We start from the raw sequence: 15090 nt of genomic DNA, 5'->3' as shown, positions 1-15090 counted from the left end.
CACGCACCTGCCCTGAGCTGATTGGTTTCCGGTGGCGAGGACGAATCGTATCAGATAGCGCAGCGAGCTGGTCGATCTTGGTTCAGTTGGACTGTTAAGAGTCGGGCCACTTTTTTCCGTTTTAGTTGGTGTAACTGATCGATCTGTACCAAGTACTGGAGACTGTGCCGCAGAATACTTTTGTTGGCTTCACAATGAAGCTAATCGCTGGGAAGAACCTGTTACTCTGTTAGCTCCTTGCTTAGGTGGTAAAGGATTTTAAATTTTTCTTAGAAAATCTAGGGCCGGATCTTAAAAGGATCGGGCTCTAATCTTATATAATTTTAAGTTAAAATTATATAAAGGCCAAGTAGATTATGAAAAGAGCACTAAGGCCTTGATTCGTTACCACCTCTACCCTTGACTGATGCTGTTCTTCGATGAAATAGCACTTTTGTTCCTTTTCCTTTTCTCTGGAGATGTATCATCGATTCATAAAAACGTTATCACCGCTGTCACGTAGAGAATTATAGATGTAGATTACGAGCCGGCCTTCTGTCGGCGATGCGATATTACAATATGAATCTTCAGATTCATATTTCTTTTTTAAGTAGGAAACTCCATTAACTAGATAATAAGTACGAATTACAAATGCCATTCGGCGGATCCAAAAACCACACATAACTCCGTTACCTTCTTGGTGGCCTGGCTTGGGCCTAATAAGGGCCAGGCCAGTAAGGAGAAGGTGCGCGCCCCTCACCAACTGAGCCCAAGCATGGCCTTCCACTTCGGCCCAAACATAGATTCATGGGCCGGCGAATGGATCGACGCCGGTTCGCACCCTACGCGCCACGACACGGCGCTGGTCATCGATCCACGCGCAATTAACAAAAATAATCACCCTCCTTCTTGCGTCTCAAGAAGGTGGTGGCGCATCAGCGGCGCAGTTACTAGTAGAAGCAACGAGGCCCATCGTCAGAGGCGCAAGCGAGCGGCCGCGCGCGACTTCTCCCGGAAACCCCCAAACCCCCACCGAGTCTCCCCCAGACCACCGCATCGCCTTCCCTCCCCCAGCGAACCCGAGCCCCTGCAGCGGAGACACGCGATGGCGGTGACCGACGCGGCGGCGATGGCCGTCGTGAGGGCGGCGCGCCCGGCCCTCCGCGGCGCCCACGACGGCGTCGCCTTCGCCGCCCACGCCGCCTTCCTCGCCGCCGGGTACTCGCTCTGCGCCGTCGGCCCCGCCGCGCTCGCCGACCCCCCGCCCTCAGGTCCGTGCGCTCCCCCGCCCCTTGCCCGCCCTAGCTCCCTGCCACTTCCCTAGGGCTCCTGTTTGTGCAGTCTGGTCTCTGGCACCGGCCTACCGTGGTCGGTTGGTTAGGTTATGAGAAACCCCAGGTTTAGGTTCGCATTTCGGTTGGTCGGTTGGTCGCCTTTGATGTTTAGGGTCTGGTATTAATTGGGCAACGCACGGAACTTTACGAAATGTGATAATTGATTGATCCCGGATTCACTTCCATTTTTTTATTTCACTTGTGCTGAATCTCTAGCGATTGCACGTGATTACCTATTGCTCCAGTTCCTTTCAAAGAGATCACTGTAGTCCTGTCTGGTGGTCAGGCAAAGCTTCTGTAGATGCTAGCTGGGTGCCTGGGGTCGCACCTAATCCTAAGAAGAAAACGAATTACTAGTCCTGAATCTTCATTTAGGTGGCCAGTTACCGCCAATTACCAACCATACTGCACGGACATAATTTTAATAATCCGATTTTGGTATCCGTGGTACTAAGGATGATTTGCCGGTAGCCACAGTCTTGGAAAGCAATCAGGTGTTGCGGTTGCCATTTGGCAATGGATGAGATGACGGTTTTAGTCTCTAGAGAAGTAGACAGATAATGAATGAACAGTAATCACTGTTTTTTTTTCTTGAACACGCAGAGAGCTGCGTGTCGTTGTATTAATAGATAGAAAAAAGCGGTCCGAAATACAATGCCGAATCCACGAAATCACTGTTTTAAATCTATAGGTGATAGGCGTGGTGGATTTCTCTTGAGTATTTATTGCTCCCTTCTTAAATTTCTCCGATTACATTAACCAACAGTTTTAAGTTTTATATCTGTATTATACAATTCACTTAATTTCAGGCGAAGAGGAGGTAGGGATCGATGGTTGGAACAGCATGGAGAACTGCTACGCCTTTTTGTATAGCAAGGAGGAGAAGGGCAAGAAGAAACGGGTGCTAGTGAAATGTCTGGTGATTGGTGAATTACTTGCCATCGATGTCCTGGATCTTGAGGCACAGGATAAGGGCCCATATAATATCCAGATCAAGTATGTTGCGATCCTGCAATTACCTTTTTTTTAGATGTCCTGCAATTACATTTAGTTTGCAACTTTTTTAGTTTCACTGTTTCAGGGGATATATGATTTATTAGCATAGGATATTAACTAATGAAAAGTAGCAGCACCCATCTACAAATAATTATGGGTAGATGTTCTGGTACATATGCTGATATACCTATCAGAAGCATGGTTTGTGCTGTTTATGAAAACAAGCATCTTGTACTTGTAGTAATTGATACAATTTTCTATTTGGGAATATGTTCTTGTTTCATACATCTCTGCTTGGAAAACATTATTTCAGCAACTTTGATTTTCATTTAGTGTATTAATTTGCTACAAACAGCTATTCTGAACATTCACTATGTATGCCCACTCTAGTAATAGATGGTGCAATCTAGGATCCCAAGTTACTTTTGAAGGGCTATGGATATGATGCGATGAGTAATTGTGACTTGCTCTCTAATATGAAATTGATTTACTAAATAATGAACCCAAAATTAGCAGAAATTCATTGGCATACCTGAACCCTATTTTGCTGAACTATTCCTTAATCATGTGAGTCTTCCAGATTGTTGTCTCAAGTTTTGACTGTGATTCCTTATATGTAGCGTGAAAGATTTCTTCTCCGAAGAGCAGCACAAGAATTATGGGGATATGTACAAGAACTATGCAGGCCTCATTGAGACTGTGAATTCAAATGTGTTGTGCAAATTGGATGGGAAGGATGATGGTGCAGTGGCTGGTAAGAACCCTGATGCTGATGCCAAGAATCCTAATGCTGAAAGCAGTTCATCATTACACAGGTATTGTTATGTTGCTTTTATGTTTTGGCAGCACTCTTGCAATCAGAGCAAATTTTACCTTACTGCTCTTTTATCTTCTGGGGTTGATATCCTATAACTGTTGGAAATGAAGGTTAGCTAGTAGTTGGTCTAATCTGTAGATTCTCCTAATTTTTTTCCGCTCTTGTGATTGACAACTTTTAAATGTGTTATAATTGTTACCGTCCTCTTGTATTTTCCTAACATAAGATGCTTGTTTCTCCAGCTCCGAGAATCCAGGTCCTAGAACTGCTGACCCTTCTAGGTATGATCCTATACATTTTTTTGTCTCTTTTTATTTGCGTATGTGCATAATTGCATTGCTTATTACTTCTTTTCCAGCTCCTACGGTGAGTTGGGCGATTGATCCTCTGTGTACCCTTTTCCAGTCTATTATCAAAATTTGGCCCTATTTTTTGTTCCTGTTGTTGTTCTTTGATATAATATAAGACTTGTAAAGGTACATTATTCCCAAGACACACTAACTGTATGTAGAGAAAAGCATGTGCATTTTCGTGTTTATGCTATATGGAGTTATCAAATGCTTTTTCTTTCACAAGCATGTGTGTGTTTTTGTGTTTCTGCTATATCTAGCTCACAGAGTTCAAAAGTGTGGAGTGACTAAGTTTATAGACACACTAACTGTATGTAGAGAAAAGCATGTGTGTTTTTGTGTTTCTGCTACATGGAGTTGTCAAGTGCTTTTTCTTTCACAAGCATGTGTGTTTTTGTGTTTCTGCTATAGCTAGCTCACAGAGGTCATAAGTGTGGAGTGACTAATAATGAAACTTCTGAGTGTAGTAAGCACCATTAGACCATAAAGTAATTTTTCAGTGCACTTAACACATTCACATAATAAGCTCGTGAGCCGTTTTAGTAAATACTATTTATTTGATGTTATGGCAGTTATCATATTTGTGGTTTGCAGTGATGTCCTTTCTTATGGGCCATGGCTAATCTGTTTTTATTTTGTATATGTTGCTGTGCAGCCTAATATATCCTCCAATAGCTCCGCTTGGTTCTGATGACCTCTTCCCAGGGCCTGGTGCAGGCTTCTACCCTCACAGGTATGTCTTGAACCATGAACTTCATGTAGAACACATGTAAAATTCAGTGTCTTCATATATAGTTAAATGTGCCTGTTTTGTTTTTGTCTGTTTGCAGTGGTATTGGGAGTGGTGGCAGCATGCATGTTGGTAATATTACATCCACTGAACACTTTCCAGTTTGTTCACTTTATGCCTGTGCATCTCTCTACATTCATCTTACTCCTCACTTTTGACACAACACAACAGGTCCAAATGATCCACGTTTCTTTCCTTCAAATCCCTTCCCTTCCCCATTTGGTGGCCCTGGGTATGTTCCGTTCTTGTTTCACTAAATTCTGCATTTCAGAAATCATTCAGTGGTACTTTTTTTTTGTTTAGTTTTGAATGAAAATGAATGTTTGAAAACAGGAGTGTTCCACCGGGTGGTCGCTATGATCCAATTGGCCCACCTGGTGTACCAGGGTTTGAACCATCAAACTTTGTTAGGTAAGCTAATCATTGGTAGCATTTTCTTCAGATTCTTTCCCATTTATAAGCTCCAATGTGGCCTATTGTTTAACCCGGTGCTGCTTTAAAACCCATTGATGATTTAACTAAACGGCTATCAAAATATGCTTTCCTAGTGCGGGTTACTATCCTACATCCTTTGGTCTAGTAGATGAAAATAACATCTTATTTGTGAACATATTCTCCTTGATCCCCTCAGAAGCTTGAGTGAATCCAGATGTAACTGTCAATGCTCAGCCCATTTGATTGCAGAATCAGCATCTGAAATCAACATCTGATCAACAGGGTGATGCGAACTAAATGTTTTCTTTTCGCTTGTTCATGTAGGCGTCCGAGGCGGCCTCCCGGCGGGAGCACTCACCCAGACCTCGAGTTCTTCCAGCAAGGCCCAGACTTCTGATACTCAGAGGCCAACCTCATCCCTGCTCCCACGGAATAACATGGCACTGTTTGCCACCCCAAGCTAGAGTGTAGAGAGCGCTTTATGTGACTTCGTCTTCTATATCGCAGCTAGTTCTGTACCGTGACTCTGCCTGTAAAGATGGATGTGAACCTTTCTGTATCTACCCTTAGATCCAAACCGTCCTTTTGTCGCAGTCTGTTGCATTCTTGTATATATGTATCTATCAGCATTGTACCGACTGAAAGCGAAACTTGTCGAAAACTATTGTCAGGCCTGCGAAGGAGCATCCACTGTCGGCTTCTGGCTGGTGCATCTCTGAGCCTGGCACGGCCGGAATATCCCGGCCGTTTCAGAAATGTGCCGGAGGAAGCAACGCTCGCAGAGGGATGGCATGGGAAGGGAGGAGTTGGTGTACGGGCATTAGTTTTCGCTGCGATGTGGTCGCTGTGCCGTGCGGTGCGACGCCGAGGCTTTTGGGATGGTTTCCCCGCCCGGGGGCTCCACCGCCCCTGCGCTCCTCGCGTTGCCTTGCGCTGATGTCCCATGGCATCATCACGCGCCTCGCCTTCGCCTCCCTCCCGCGCTTTAGCTTCGCTGAGCACCCTTTTTGGTCCGAGGCACGTACGTTACGTCACCATGGTGGCTTGGTGCCACCACGACCATAGTGCAAATCTGCAAGATGGCCATGCTATCGAAACAGTAGCCACAATTTCCATCCGTGCCGTCGAAAAGAGGGCTAAAAGTATCTCAACTGACCACGAATTACACGGGTGGCCTCGGAAATCCGTTGCGACCTGACAGGGTGAGGGTGAGACGGAGCCCGTGGACACGGTGGCAGAGAGCCAGGCTGAGGTGAGAGATCTGAATCATTCGGGCGAGCCCTTTTTGGCATTCCTAGGCTAACACACAGGCCGGGCCTGCCCCTGGTTCTGGTTGGTTCGGTCCGGGGTCCCTAGCGGGTAGCCGCGCCATGATGCGGTCCGCCGGCAGCGGCGGGCAGAATTATTTAGTGCGCCTACGCGCGTGCCATTAGGGGGGCGGAGGCGGAGCTAGTTGCCTCGCGCGCCGTATCAAAAGGGGCAAAGCTAGCAGTCTGGCACCATCAGGCGATCCACTGTCTGCGCTACGCTGACACCGTGCCCCCGCCGCGCGCTGCGAACGCGGTAACCTTGTTCGCGCCATAACAGGCAAACTCAGCGTGGTGCTTTTCCGGGCACATCAATCGGGTGACGGCTGGCCACGGCAGATCGGATCGCGTCTTTGCTTTGGATGAGCGTGTGGCGGCTTCTGCTAGGCTACCATATTTAGACACACGCTCATCATCTCTGGAATTCCGGTGTTCTAAGAGAAACATGCAGTTTTTTTAGCCGTTCAGCATTGGGTTTCCAGCAGAAGGTTCTGCTGCAGAGATCCTATCCTATACCGCGAGGACCCAGCTTTTCATCGCTACGATCAGGAAAATCAGACCACCGAAAGAGAAGATCTAGGGAAAAGTCACCACAATTCCTCCTCCCAAGTGCTTACCTTGTCAAGGAAGTGATGCGGCTGGCTTTTCTTTCTCGATTAATTTTCTAAGCGTCCATACGGGCACAGACGAGGCATTTTCCGTTTTCTCTCGACTAATTTCAATTTCCCCCGGTCCATGCAAACACGGGCGAGATAGTTCTCTCCGCCTCTAAGGCTCTAACCATGACCCGATCGACGAAGCGACCCGACATCGATTAATTGTAAGTGAGGGGAAGAACATGGGGGGTGAGGTGAGGGGGACAAGGAAAACAAAACAAAATTAACATCCCTTTCCACCCATCCATCCATCCAGCCCCTCGCCTCTTATCATGTCTACGCCATACGCGGCGCAGCTGGTTTCCCGTTGGCCGGATGGAGGCTTCAGCAAGGGAGCACGCTGCATAATTTCCCTCTCACGACTGAAAGGAATACAGCCACTTGATCGATGGATTGACAGGTAGGCAGATAGTACACCACACTTAACTGAGACATGGAAGCAAGCATATATACGACAAGTTTTATCTACACTACACTCGCTCGCTCGCAGCTACTCTCACTATCAGTATATCATGTACGTATATCCACATACTTATTTATCATTTCGAGTATGTTCATATACTAATTCTAAAATACTTCAAAGGCATATGTAAAAAACTTTCAAAAGCATCCCTATATTTTAAATATATTATGATTATACATTAATACTAGTATATAAAAATAAGTATATCCATATACTCCATGTATAGTCACATACTTAAAGTATATACTATCACAGATGGTCTAGTATGATCACATACACCTACACCCTGTACGTATCTTTCATTGGATCAGATACGCTCTACATCATGAGATACACATGTAGAATGAATTTTTCATATATATATATATATATATATATATATAACCCTAAACCCTGAAAGGGAAATTATACATTGTATGATGCAAGCCCTATGGCCTAAACCTAACCTAGCTGAATGAATCATTGTAGGAGTATATATTGTATGATTGTGTATGTACCCATCCATCCAGGGGAGGAGAAGCACAAGGAGCACTCAACCAACCACCAGCCAACACAAGCTCACATGGAGGATGGGCTGTGCCCAGCTCACTCCCTGCTGAGCTGGCACACACACTACCAACTCACCAAAGAATTTCATTCTCCCTTGGGGAAGGAGAGGAATCTCAAAGACCACACAAGACCAGCCCCAACTGGCTTCTCAGCCAACTATTTTTTTTCCTTGTTCTTTTTTTCCCCCTTGCTTGCAACACATGACTGACAAACTTATATCACACAGGTGCATGGACAAGAGGAGAGGGCAAAAAAGGAAACGAGAAAAGAACTGCAAAAAGTACCCACATCTGCCTTAGTAGATACATTCCAACCTCTGCAGGTAATTGCAGTTGTTGTTTTTGTTGCAGCAGCAGCACTCTCTCACTCACCACAGGATTTTACAAAGGGGAAAACTGGATCGGCATTCTCTCGATGCTCTTGTCTCTCTCAGACAGCACACTCACTCCTCACCTCTGCTCCTGGCGCTGTTGGCTATCTCCTCCTCCTCTCCTCAACCTCAGGTGAGGAACACCTGCAAAACAAGCATAGCTTTTTTTAGACACTCTTGGAGTTGAAGCAGTGATAAAGAACTAAAAACATTGCAAAGAGAAAACAGAACTGTAGAATGAACCAAAAGAGCTGTTATTTTTTTTTCTGTTGGAGTTTGAGGCACGGTTTAAGCCTTTAGAGTTCACATCAATCATGTGAAGTTTAGCCATAGGGGAAAACAAAGTGAGCTCATGACGCCATCCACTGTTCCACCCTTTCCCAGCAATGGAGATGTGTGTCCTTGCAGCGTTTGTGTTCCCTGCACCAGCTTTCCATTTCCCAATGGAGGCGGCAGCAGCAGGGAAGGAAGCCACGGAAGGAGACATGTGACGAGACGAGACACACATTCTAACATGGAAAGATAACAATCTGCAAAGGAGAGGCGCGTCCAAAAGCAACAGACCTGCCCGTAACAAACTCGGAAAAGAAGGGTTTAGGGAGAAAAAAATTAGACTCCTAATGAAGATTGCTAGATAGACAAAAGCCTGCATCAGGCAAAAATCTTTGCTTCAAAAGCAGAGAAGGCCAGGAGTGCAAGCATCTAATGCTTACTATACTCCTCTTGACACCTGTGGGAGCATACAAGCAACTTGACCCTAACATCATCGCAATTATCAAATTGAAGTTCACCAACGAACTCAAAGTTGTCACCTTTTATTTACAAGTGATCTGATCAAGAGCATAGGCAAGGGCTCTTGCACTGAATCCGATCACAATGGGCTATCGCACAAACATCGGGTAATGTAATTTCCTAGCTCTAATCCACCATAGTAAAAAACATGGTTGATTCGAACACTTGTGACTTGTGTGACCCAGAATAAAGAAATTTTCATCTTTAGCGAAGTGGTAAATATAAAAAAATGGGCAATAAATGCTACTGAAAGGCTCAGAATCCCACTGCCGAAGCCATGGCTTTGATTTCGCAAAACACCAGATGAACGGAGTTTCCTGCGAAGTTAATACCCCAAAATTAAGATGTAACTGAAGCCATTAATCGATCTCCCCCACCCCCACGACGAGAATTACTCCTCCACAAGCTTCCAACTCCAAGAAGCCATCAGAATTCAATCTTTCCAGCTCCCCCTCCCTCACCGAATCCAACAAAGAACGAACCGCCCACTCGCCAACTTGTAACTGACGCCCACTGATCCGAGAAACGCGAAATAATTTTGCACGAGATCGCATTTTAAAACTCTAACCAGCTTGCGGAATCACAGGCCATCAGCTGCATCCCATCGAGTTGGCTAAGATTTATAGCCGATTTAGAATCCAATCGGCGAACTGAAGATTGAATCAGAGGTCAAATTCGATGAATTCGACTAAAACCTTCACACGGGAGTGGATGGAATCTTGGGATAGAATTCCATCGAGTCGACGTCGGAACGGGAACGACGAAACAAACCACCTACCTACCGGCCAATAGAGAAAGAGGTTCCTAACAAATCGAGAAGGGAAACCATCCGACGAACAAATCTGAAGCAGTAGAGGCGTGCCAGAATCTCACCTTGCCTATCCTTCCACCTGGCGGCGGCGGCGGCCATACCGGCGGCGGCCGACGGCTTGCAGTCCGGCGGGTCCTCGAAGAGCGACCTCGAGAGGCTCTTGTGCGCGTACCCGATGTCGAAGACGATGACGCCGGGCTGCTCGCCCGCGACGAGGATGCCCTTGACGGGGAGCCACACGAAGAGCTCCTCCTGCGCGAGGCCCTCCACGCCGCGGAGTGCGCCCTTGCTGAGGTTTCCGCGCACCACGGTGTCGAAGTAGGCGAGGTCGCCGTTGTCGTACTTGGCGTAGCACGGCGCCGACAGCCGCGCCTGCAGCAGGCCGCTGGACTCGTCCAGGGTGTACGACTGCACGCCCCGCGGGAGCAGGCCGCCGGGGAGGCCGTGATCCTTCAGGAGCTGGTGTATCGTACTGCCGGCGCGGGCGGCGCCGGAGACGGCGTCCCTGGGCGCGTCGCGGGAGAGCGAGGGCAGCGGCGCGGCGAGCAGGAGGAGGCACAGGAGCGGGAGCGCGGCGAGCGGCGAGGGTAGACGCGGGAGCTTTGCCATGGGAGGGGTTCCGCGCGGCGGCGGCGAGGGATGGGGGTGGAGGGGGGGGGGGGGGGGGGGGGGTTGGGGGCGAGGGCGGAGGCGGAGGGGAGGAGAACGAGGAGGGGGAGGTTTTAAGGGAGGAGAATGGGGGATTTGAAACTGTGGAAGAGTGGAAGAAAAGGGAAAAACAAACTCAGGCTGGAAAATGTCAAGTGCCGACGGAAATGGTTTTCCTTTTTGCCAGATTTTTGTTGGGGTTGTTACTTGGGGATGCAATGACAGCTTTGCCCCCCGGCTGATCTGGTGAGAAAATGGGGAAGGAAATTGGTTCTGAGGTCGCCCCCCCCCATTTCCTAAAGAGTTGTGGTTGGGTGGTTTCGTTGGTCCAGTGGCGGTTTAGGGGTGAAAATGAGTTTGCACATTGGAACAATTGATTATCGAAGTTTCAGTTTTGAGCGTTACATGTTGTTCAACCGATCTAACTAGGAGTTCTAATCGGATGACCAATAACGAACCATTAGCCATTTCTGTGCATGATTCTAGGATTGGATTGCTCGTTTGCTCTATTTTGTCAATGTGAGTTTGTCACGCTATCGTCTAGATTGTAATGATAAATAAGTAGTTTGTTGTCAAATTGATTGTTGGTCAAAGTTCGGTTATAAGCGTTATGCGTTATCCTTGACAAGTTACCGTTTTGTTTGGACGACCAGTAAGTGACCATTTGTGTGTTTACGAGTGTGATGTTCGGATTGGCTTGTTCGTTTGCTATATTTTGTCTTTGTAACTTTTTTGTCACGCTATCATCTACATCTTCATCGTAAGAATTAGTAATTTTGTCGGCTTCAGAACGGATACTTGAATCGTATAATAAGTCATCGGATACATACAAATAGGTATCTACAATTTTGTTTGACATGGAGTAGTTAATACATTCTATTAATATCATTACACAATATTCATACAAATAAAAAGTTGGCATGATATTTCTTTTATCCAATGTGTTAAGGTTAAATAGTGCTTTTAGAGTGCTCATCTAAGTGCACCCCAAACAATTTTCTCCATTTGACATCACCCCATGTACCCCCATTAGAATGTCTGGTCGCATTGTTGCTTGCATGTTGTAGGTCACCAAGGGATTTTGCGATCATGTGACTTTGACATGCCATGGGCCACGGTAGGCTTGATCTGTATTATTAGCAGTGGGTTGCAAGATTAGACGAGTTAAATCATGCAGTGGTTGTTCTAGAACATGTCATTTCTACACGATGAAATCAACACGTTAGGAATAATCAATAGAAATATTCATGCATATCCACCTCTTGTATTTTGACGGTGACTTGAAAGCAGAGGCAATAATTTATCTTTTTGGCTTTAGAGGCTTATTTCGTACCAAAAGATTAGCCCAAAAATCCCCTGTGATCAGGGCTTTGTCGAAACTAATAATGGGGTTTGCAGGATGTTTAACGTAGACGACTAGCAATAGATTATTCACACCAGCACCATAATTTAAAAGATGCACAACTTTGGTACACTTCCTTTTCTACTGTACCTATCGTATCGTCTAAAGTGAAATGTTCATGTCATTTTCGTATCTGTGAATTTGTGCGCAAGGTTACAAACAAGTACGAGATTGTTGGGGCCTCCATCATCAGAGTGTTAAAGAAGCAAAGCAACGAGCGACCCACAGTGATGGATCCAAAAATGAGAGCTTCAAGTTGAGCCATTTGATGTGTTTCATTATCTACATTTCATGGCTTACAAGCTAATTTAAATATCGAGTCCCCCTCAAAGAAAGTAAATAATACTACTCTAATATTTTTTTCAGGCACTCATAAAGCTATAAAAGAAAGTAAGTATTTGGATCAAAATTACAATTATCGATCAAAAAAAATTTCGGTGCCCTTTTGCCTCCCCTTCACGGGTAAGATGTGGTGTTGGCACCTGCAACCCAAAATAAAAGCATTCTATTTTTCACTTCAAATTATTTTGGCAGCTAGACCACGGTCGAACGAAATAGAAGAGTTCTATATTCAGTAATCAGTATCCTTAGGCAGGGGCATTCTGGTCCAATCGCCAAGGTCCCAGCTGGCCCCACATGCAGCAGAAAATGGTGTATTATTGGAGGGGCTGGCATGCATGAGATGGCAATCGCTGTTGGCGGTTTTGGCGTTTGTAAAACAACACGGAATCTGTCAACGGTAGCACCCCGAGCGAATGAGCCACTGGAAATACGGCCAAAGCTTCACAGTAACAGTGGGGGGTGGTGCTACCGTATGCATTTTTTGGGTTCGAGTATCTCCGACTCTGTTGAGAGAAATATAATACTTGATCGCACAAAAAGATGGGGGGTATATCTCTATTTTTCTTTTAACTTGAGGTGTCTAGCGTATTCGTCTACACGTGCTCGGCGTCTAGGTCCCCGGTGGGGTTGATCACGGTCATCCTCCTGCACGGATATCACCAGGAAGGACGGACGGAGGAGGCAGGCCGCGCGGCGCATGGCAACAAGACGAACGACGCTGCCTGCGCCGGGTTCCGTTTCGACGCTAGCTAGCTACAAGCTCTTGTTCCGGCCCGTTCCTACCTGGCGAGCGTTTCTTCTTGACAATAAAGCCGAGACGGGTTTTGTCCGGTGCCGGAACGGACCAGGTTTTCCGGGCCAAAGCCAGGCTACCTTTTCATCCCTTTCTGGCGTTAATGCGGGCTTTGGCTCGCCGAGGCTAGCTCCTCCTTCATCTTCATGTGATTGTGTGTGTGTGTGTGTGATGCCAAAGGCAGGGAAGCGTGGATCACGGCACGGCAGAAGGCTCCTGATGAGTGCGTGGCATCGCTTGTTTTGTTGTTCGTGCTCACGTGTACGGGGTTTACAGTGTGGTTGGAGATGACGGACGGTTCCTCACAGTCACGCAGGGAATTTTTTTTCCCCTCTATTCTTTGCCTAGTGATGGAAATGTAATTCTGATCATGTTTGTAGCAGAACATGCAGTTTTGAGAGGGCACTATTAACATCTGTGGGTAGTAGTGGAGTTGCCAAGATGGTGGTCTGGGGACGACATGCTGAATTGATTGCTTTTGTTGCTTGTAGTATGCTGTGGTACAACGTTACAGCTCCTACGTCCTACCATAAACAAGATGATTAAGGCTGCATGTCGTGGACAAAAAGCTTGGCTTTCCAATCATTAATCTCGTACTGGCGACTAGTACTTAACAGCTAATCTTCGATGGTTTACAACCCTTCTTATGCGCTGGGGACGTATACCGATCGCCTCCGTGTTTATTATTTGATCGAGTCAAGTTTTATTTAATCAACCACCTCTCTCGTACTATTTGTTGATGTAAACTTTGTGTTGGCGTTCTTCCTTCCAGAAGGTCGGTCTAGACGGAAATAAACCCAAGTATGATCAACATGTCCTTCTCGTCCAACCCGTACCACAAATATAAGTGTCAGCAAATGCGCGGTTTCATTGATACTTATCTTTTTCTGCTATTTTTTCTCTCTCTCTTGCTTTGGCTGTACCATTTCCAAAACACTGATGAAATCCAAAGTCCAAAAAATAAACTTGCATCAAGAATATGACAGCAGCAGGGGGAGGAGGAGAGAAACTAGAGGCCATCAAGGTCACATGATGGTTAGTTTAGGCTACGGCATTATACTCTTGTAGCATGCCAATACATTAGAACAAGTGAACAACGTGCTCCGAATCCTCCATCTGATCCCGTGTCTGACGACGCAAGAACCTTCCACTGGCCGGCAAACAGCCAGGGAGCCAGGCACGCGCTGCCACTGCAAGCTAGCTAGCTACCGCCCGATCGACGAAGCCATCCAATTAAGCGACGCCCCCTACACAACACAAGATGCCAAGCCGATTAGCAAACCATTCTAGCCCAATGGCCAAATAAACAATTGCCTAATGCACAAAGCCGGGACGCTTTGGGATTAATCTACCGATCGATTGGTCTTACTCAATTGATTAGTTTGCCTAAATCAGTAGGGAGAGAGCAAGCAACCTAACCTGACCGACCAGCCAGCCAGCCAGCCCTGGCCCTGGCTGGGGTTAAGTTAGTTAACCACTGCACAAGTGGCAGCGGTACGGGTACTAGCGCTACCACACGCTAGGCAAGAGGGGGTTTACGGCTGGCTCACAGCGCCAAGCATTGGCCTTTTCCATTGATTGAATTACTCGTAGCTGCCTGCTAATACGGCCCGGGCGCCGCTACACGTACCAACGATTTGTCCCACGCAGATCCCTATATGGCCAATGACATGTGGGGTACACGAGGATGTGGCATCGTACGTTCGGACCCGCGTGTCGGTGTTATGGGGTTGGAGGAGGTGACAGGTGCACGGAGCGGCTTTGGACAGGTGGCGTGGGACCCATCCTCATGTGAGAACAAACTGCCTCTGGGCTCAAGCTTCCCTAATGGCTAATGATACGCTTTGGACATCAATCATTGAGCTCCACGAAACGAATTCGATCAGTAGTTTAGTCAAGGTTCCTTTAGCCACTCCCCATCATCATACCATGCATGCCTCATCAGGTTAATCTGCGCTAGCTAATGCCTAACCTAATGAGAATCCAAGATCCATCCTTACCCAAATCCAAAAGGCATGGCTTGGTTCTGTAAATAATAGTCTCCCTAGAGTTGTTAGAACGAAAAGAAAAAGCGCGGCGCTGCGAGTTAGCTACCCTTTTGATGATCCATAGAGCCAACATTATCGTCGCAATAGACGGGCATCGCCATCTCGTAGATGTATCCCAGACCCTCCCCTTAGTTAGCTACCATTGTGAGGTAGGAGCACAAGTTTATGGTCCATGTCATCATATGTGAGAGATGACTTGCCAATTAAC

The 15090-nt window shown here is 46.6% G+C and overlaps 2 protein-coding genes across 2 annotated transcripts; one reads left to right on the top strand and one right to left on the bottom strand.

Moving 5' to 3' along the window:
• The first annotated feature begins 917 nt into the window (after nt 1–917).
• On the top strand, nt 918–5362 carry LOC112883618 (probable proteasome inhibitor). The gene is made up of 9 exons (XM_025948950.1): nt 918–1250; nt 2123–2309; nt 2930–3124; nt 3369–3407; nt 4132–4209; nt 4307–4338; nt 4438–4498; nt 4600–4677; nt 5026–5362. Exons 1-9 carry the CDS (start codon nt 1085–1087, stop codon nt 5096–5098), a joined length of 909 nt encoding a protein of 302 aa, XP_025804735.1. The 5' UTR covers nt 918–1084; the 3' UTR covers nt 5099–5362.
• Nucleotides 5363–7809: 2447 nt separating this feature from the next.
• On the bottom strand, nt 7810–10334 carry LOC112882789. The gene is made up of 2 exons (XM_025947935.1): nt 9712–10334; nt 7810–8190 (listed from the first exon to the last, which is right to left on the bottom strand). The coding sequence occupies exons 1-2, from the start codon at nt 10256–10258 to the stop codon at nt 8126–8128; spliced, it is 612 nt and encodes a 203-aa protein (XP_025803720.1). The 5' UTR covers nt 10259–10334; the 3' UTR covers nt 7810–8125.
• Nucleotides 10335–15090: the final 4756 nt, after the last annotated feature.

This window comes from Panicum hallii, chromosome 2 (genome assembly GCF_002211085.1).
Source record: "Panicum hallii strain FIL2 chromosome 2, PHallii_v3.1, whole genome shotgun sequence".
Classification (NCBI taxonomy): domain Eukaryota; kingdom Viridiplantae; phylum Streptophyta; class Magnoliopsida; order Poales; family Poaceae; genus Panicum; species Panicum hallii.
The sequence above is the reverse complement of the archived record's forward strand: the minus strand, read 5'-3'. Positions and strand labels throughout refer to the sequence as shown.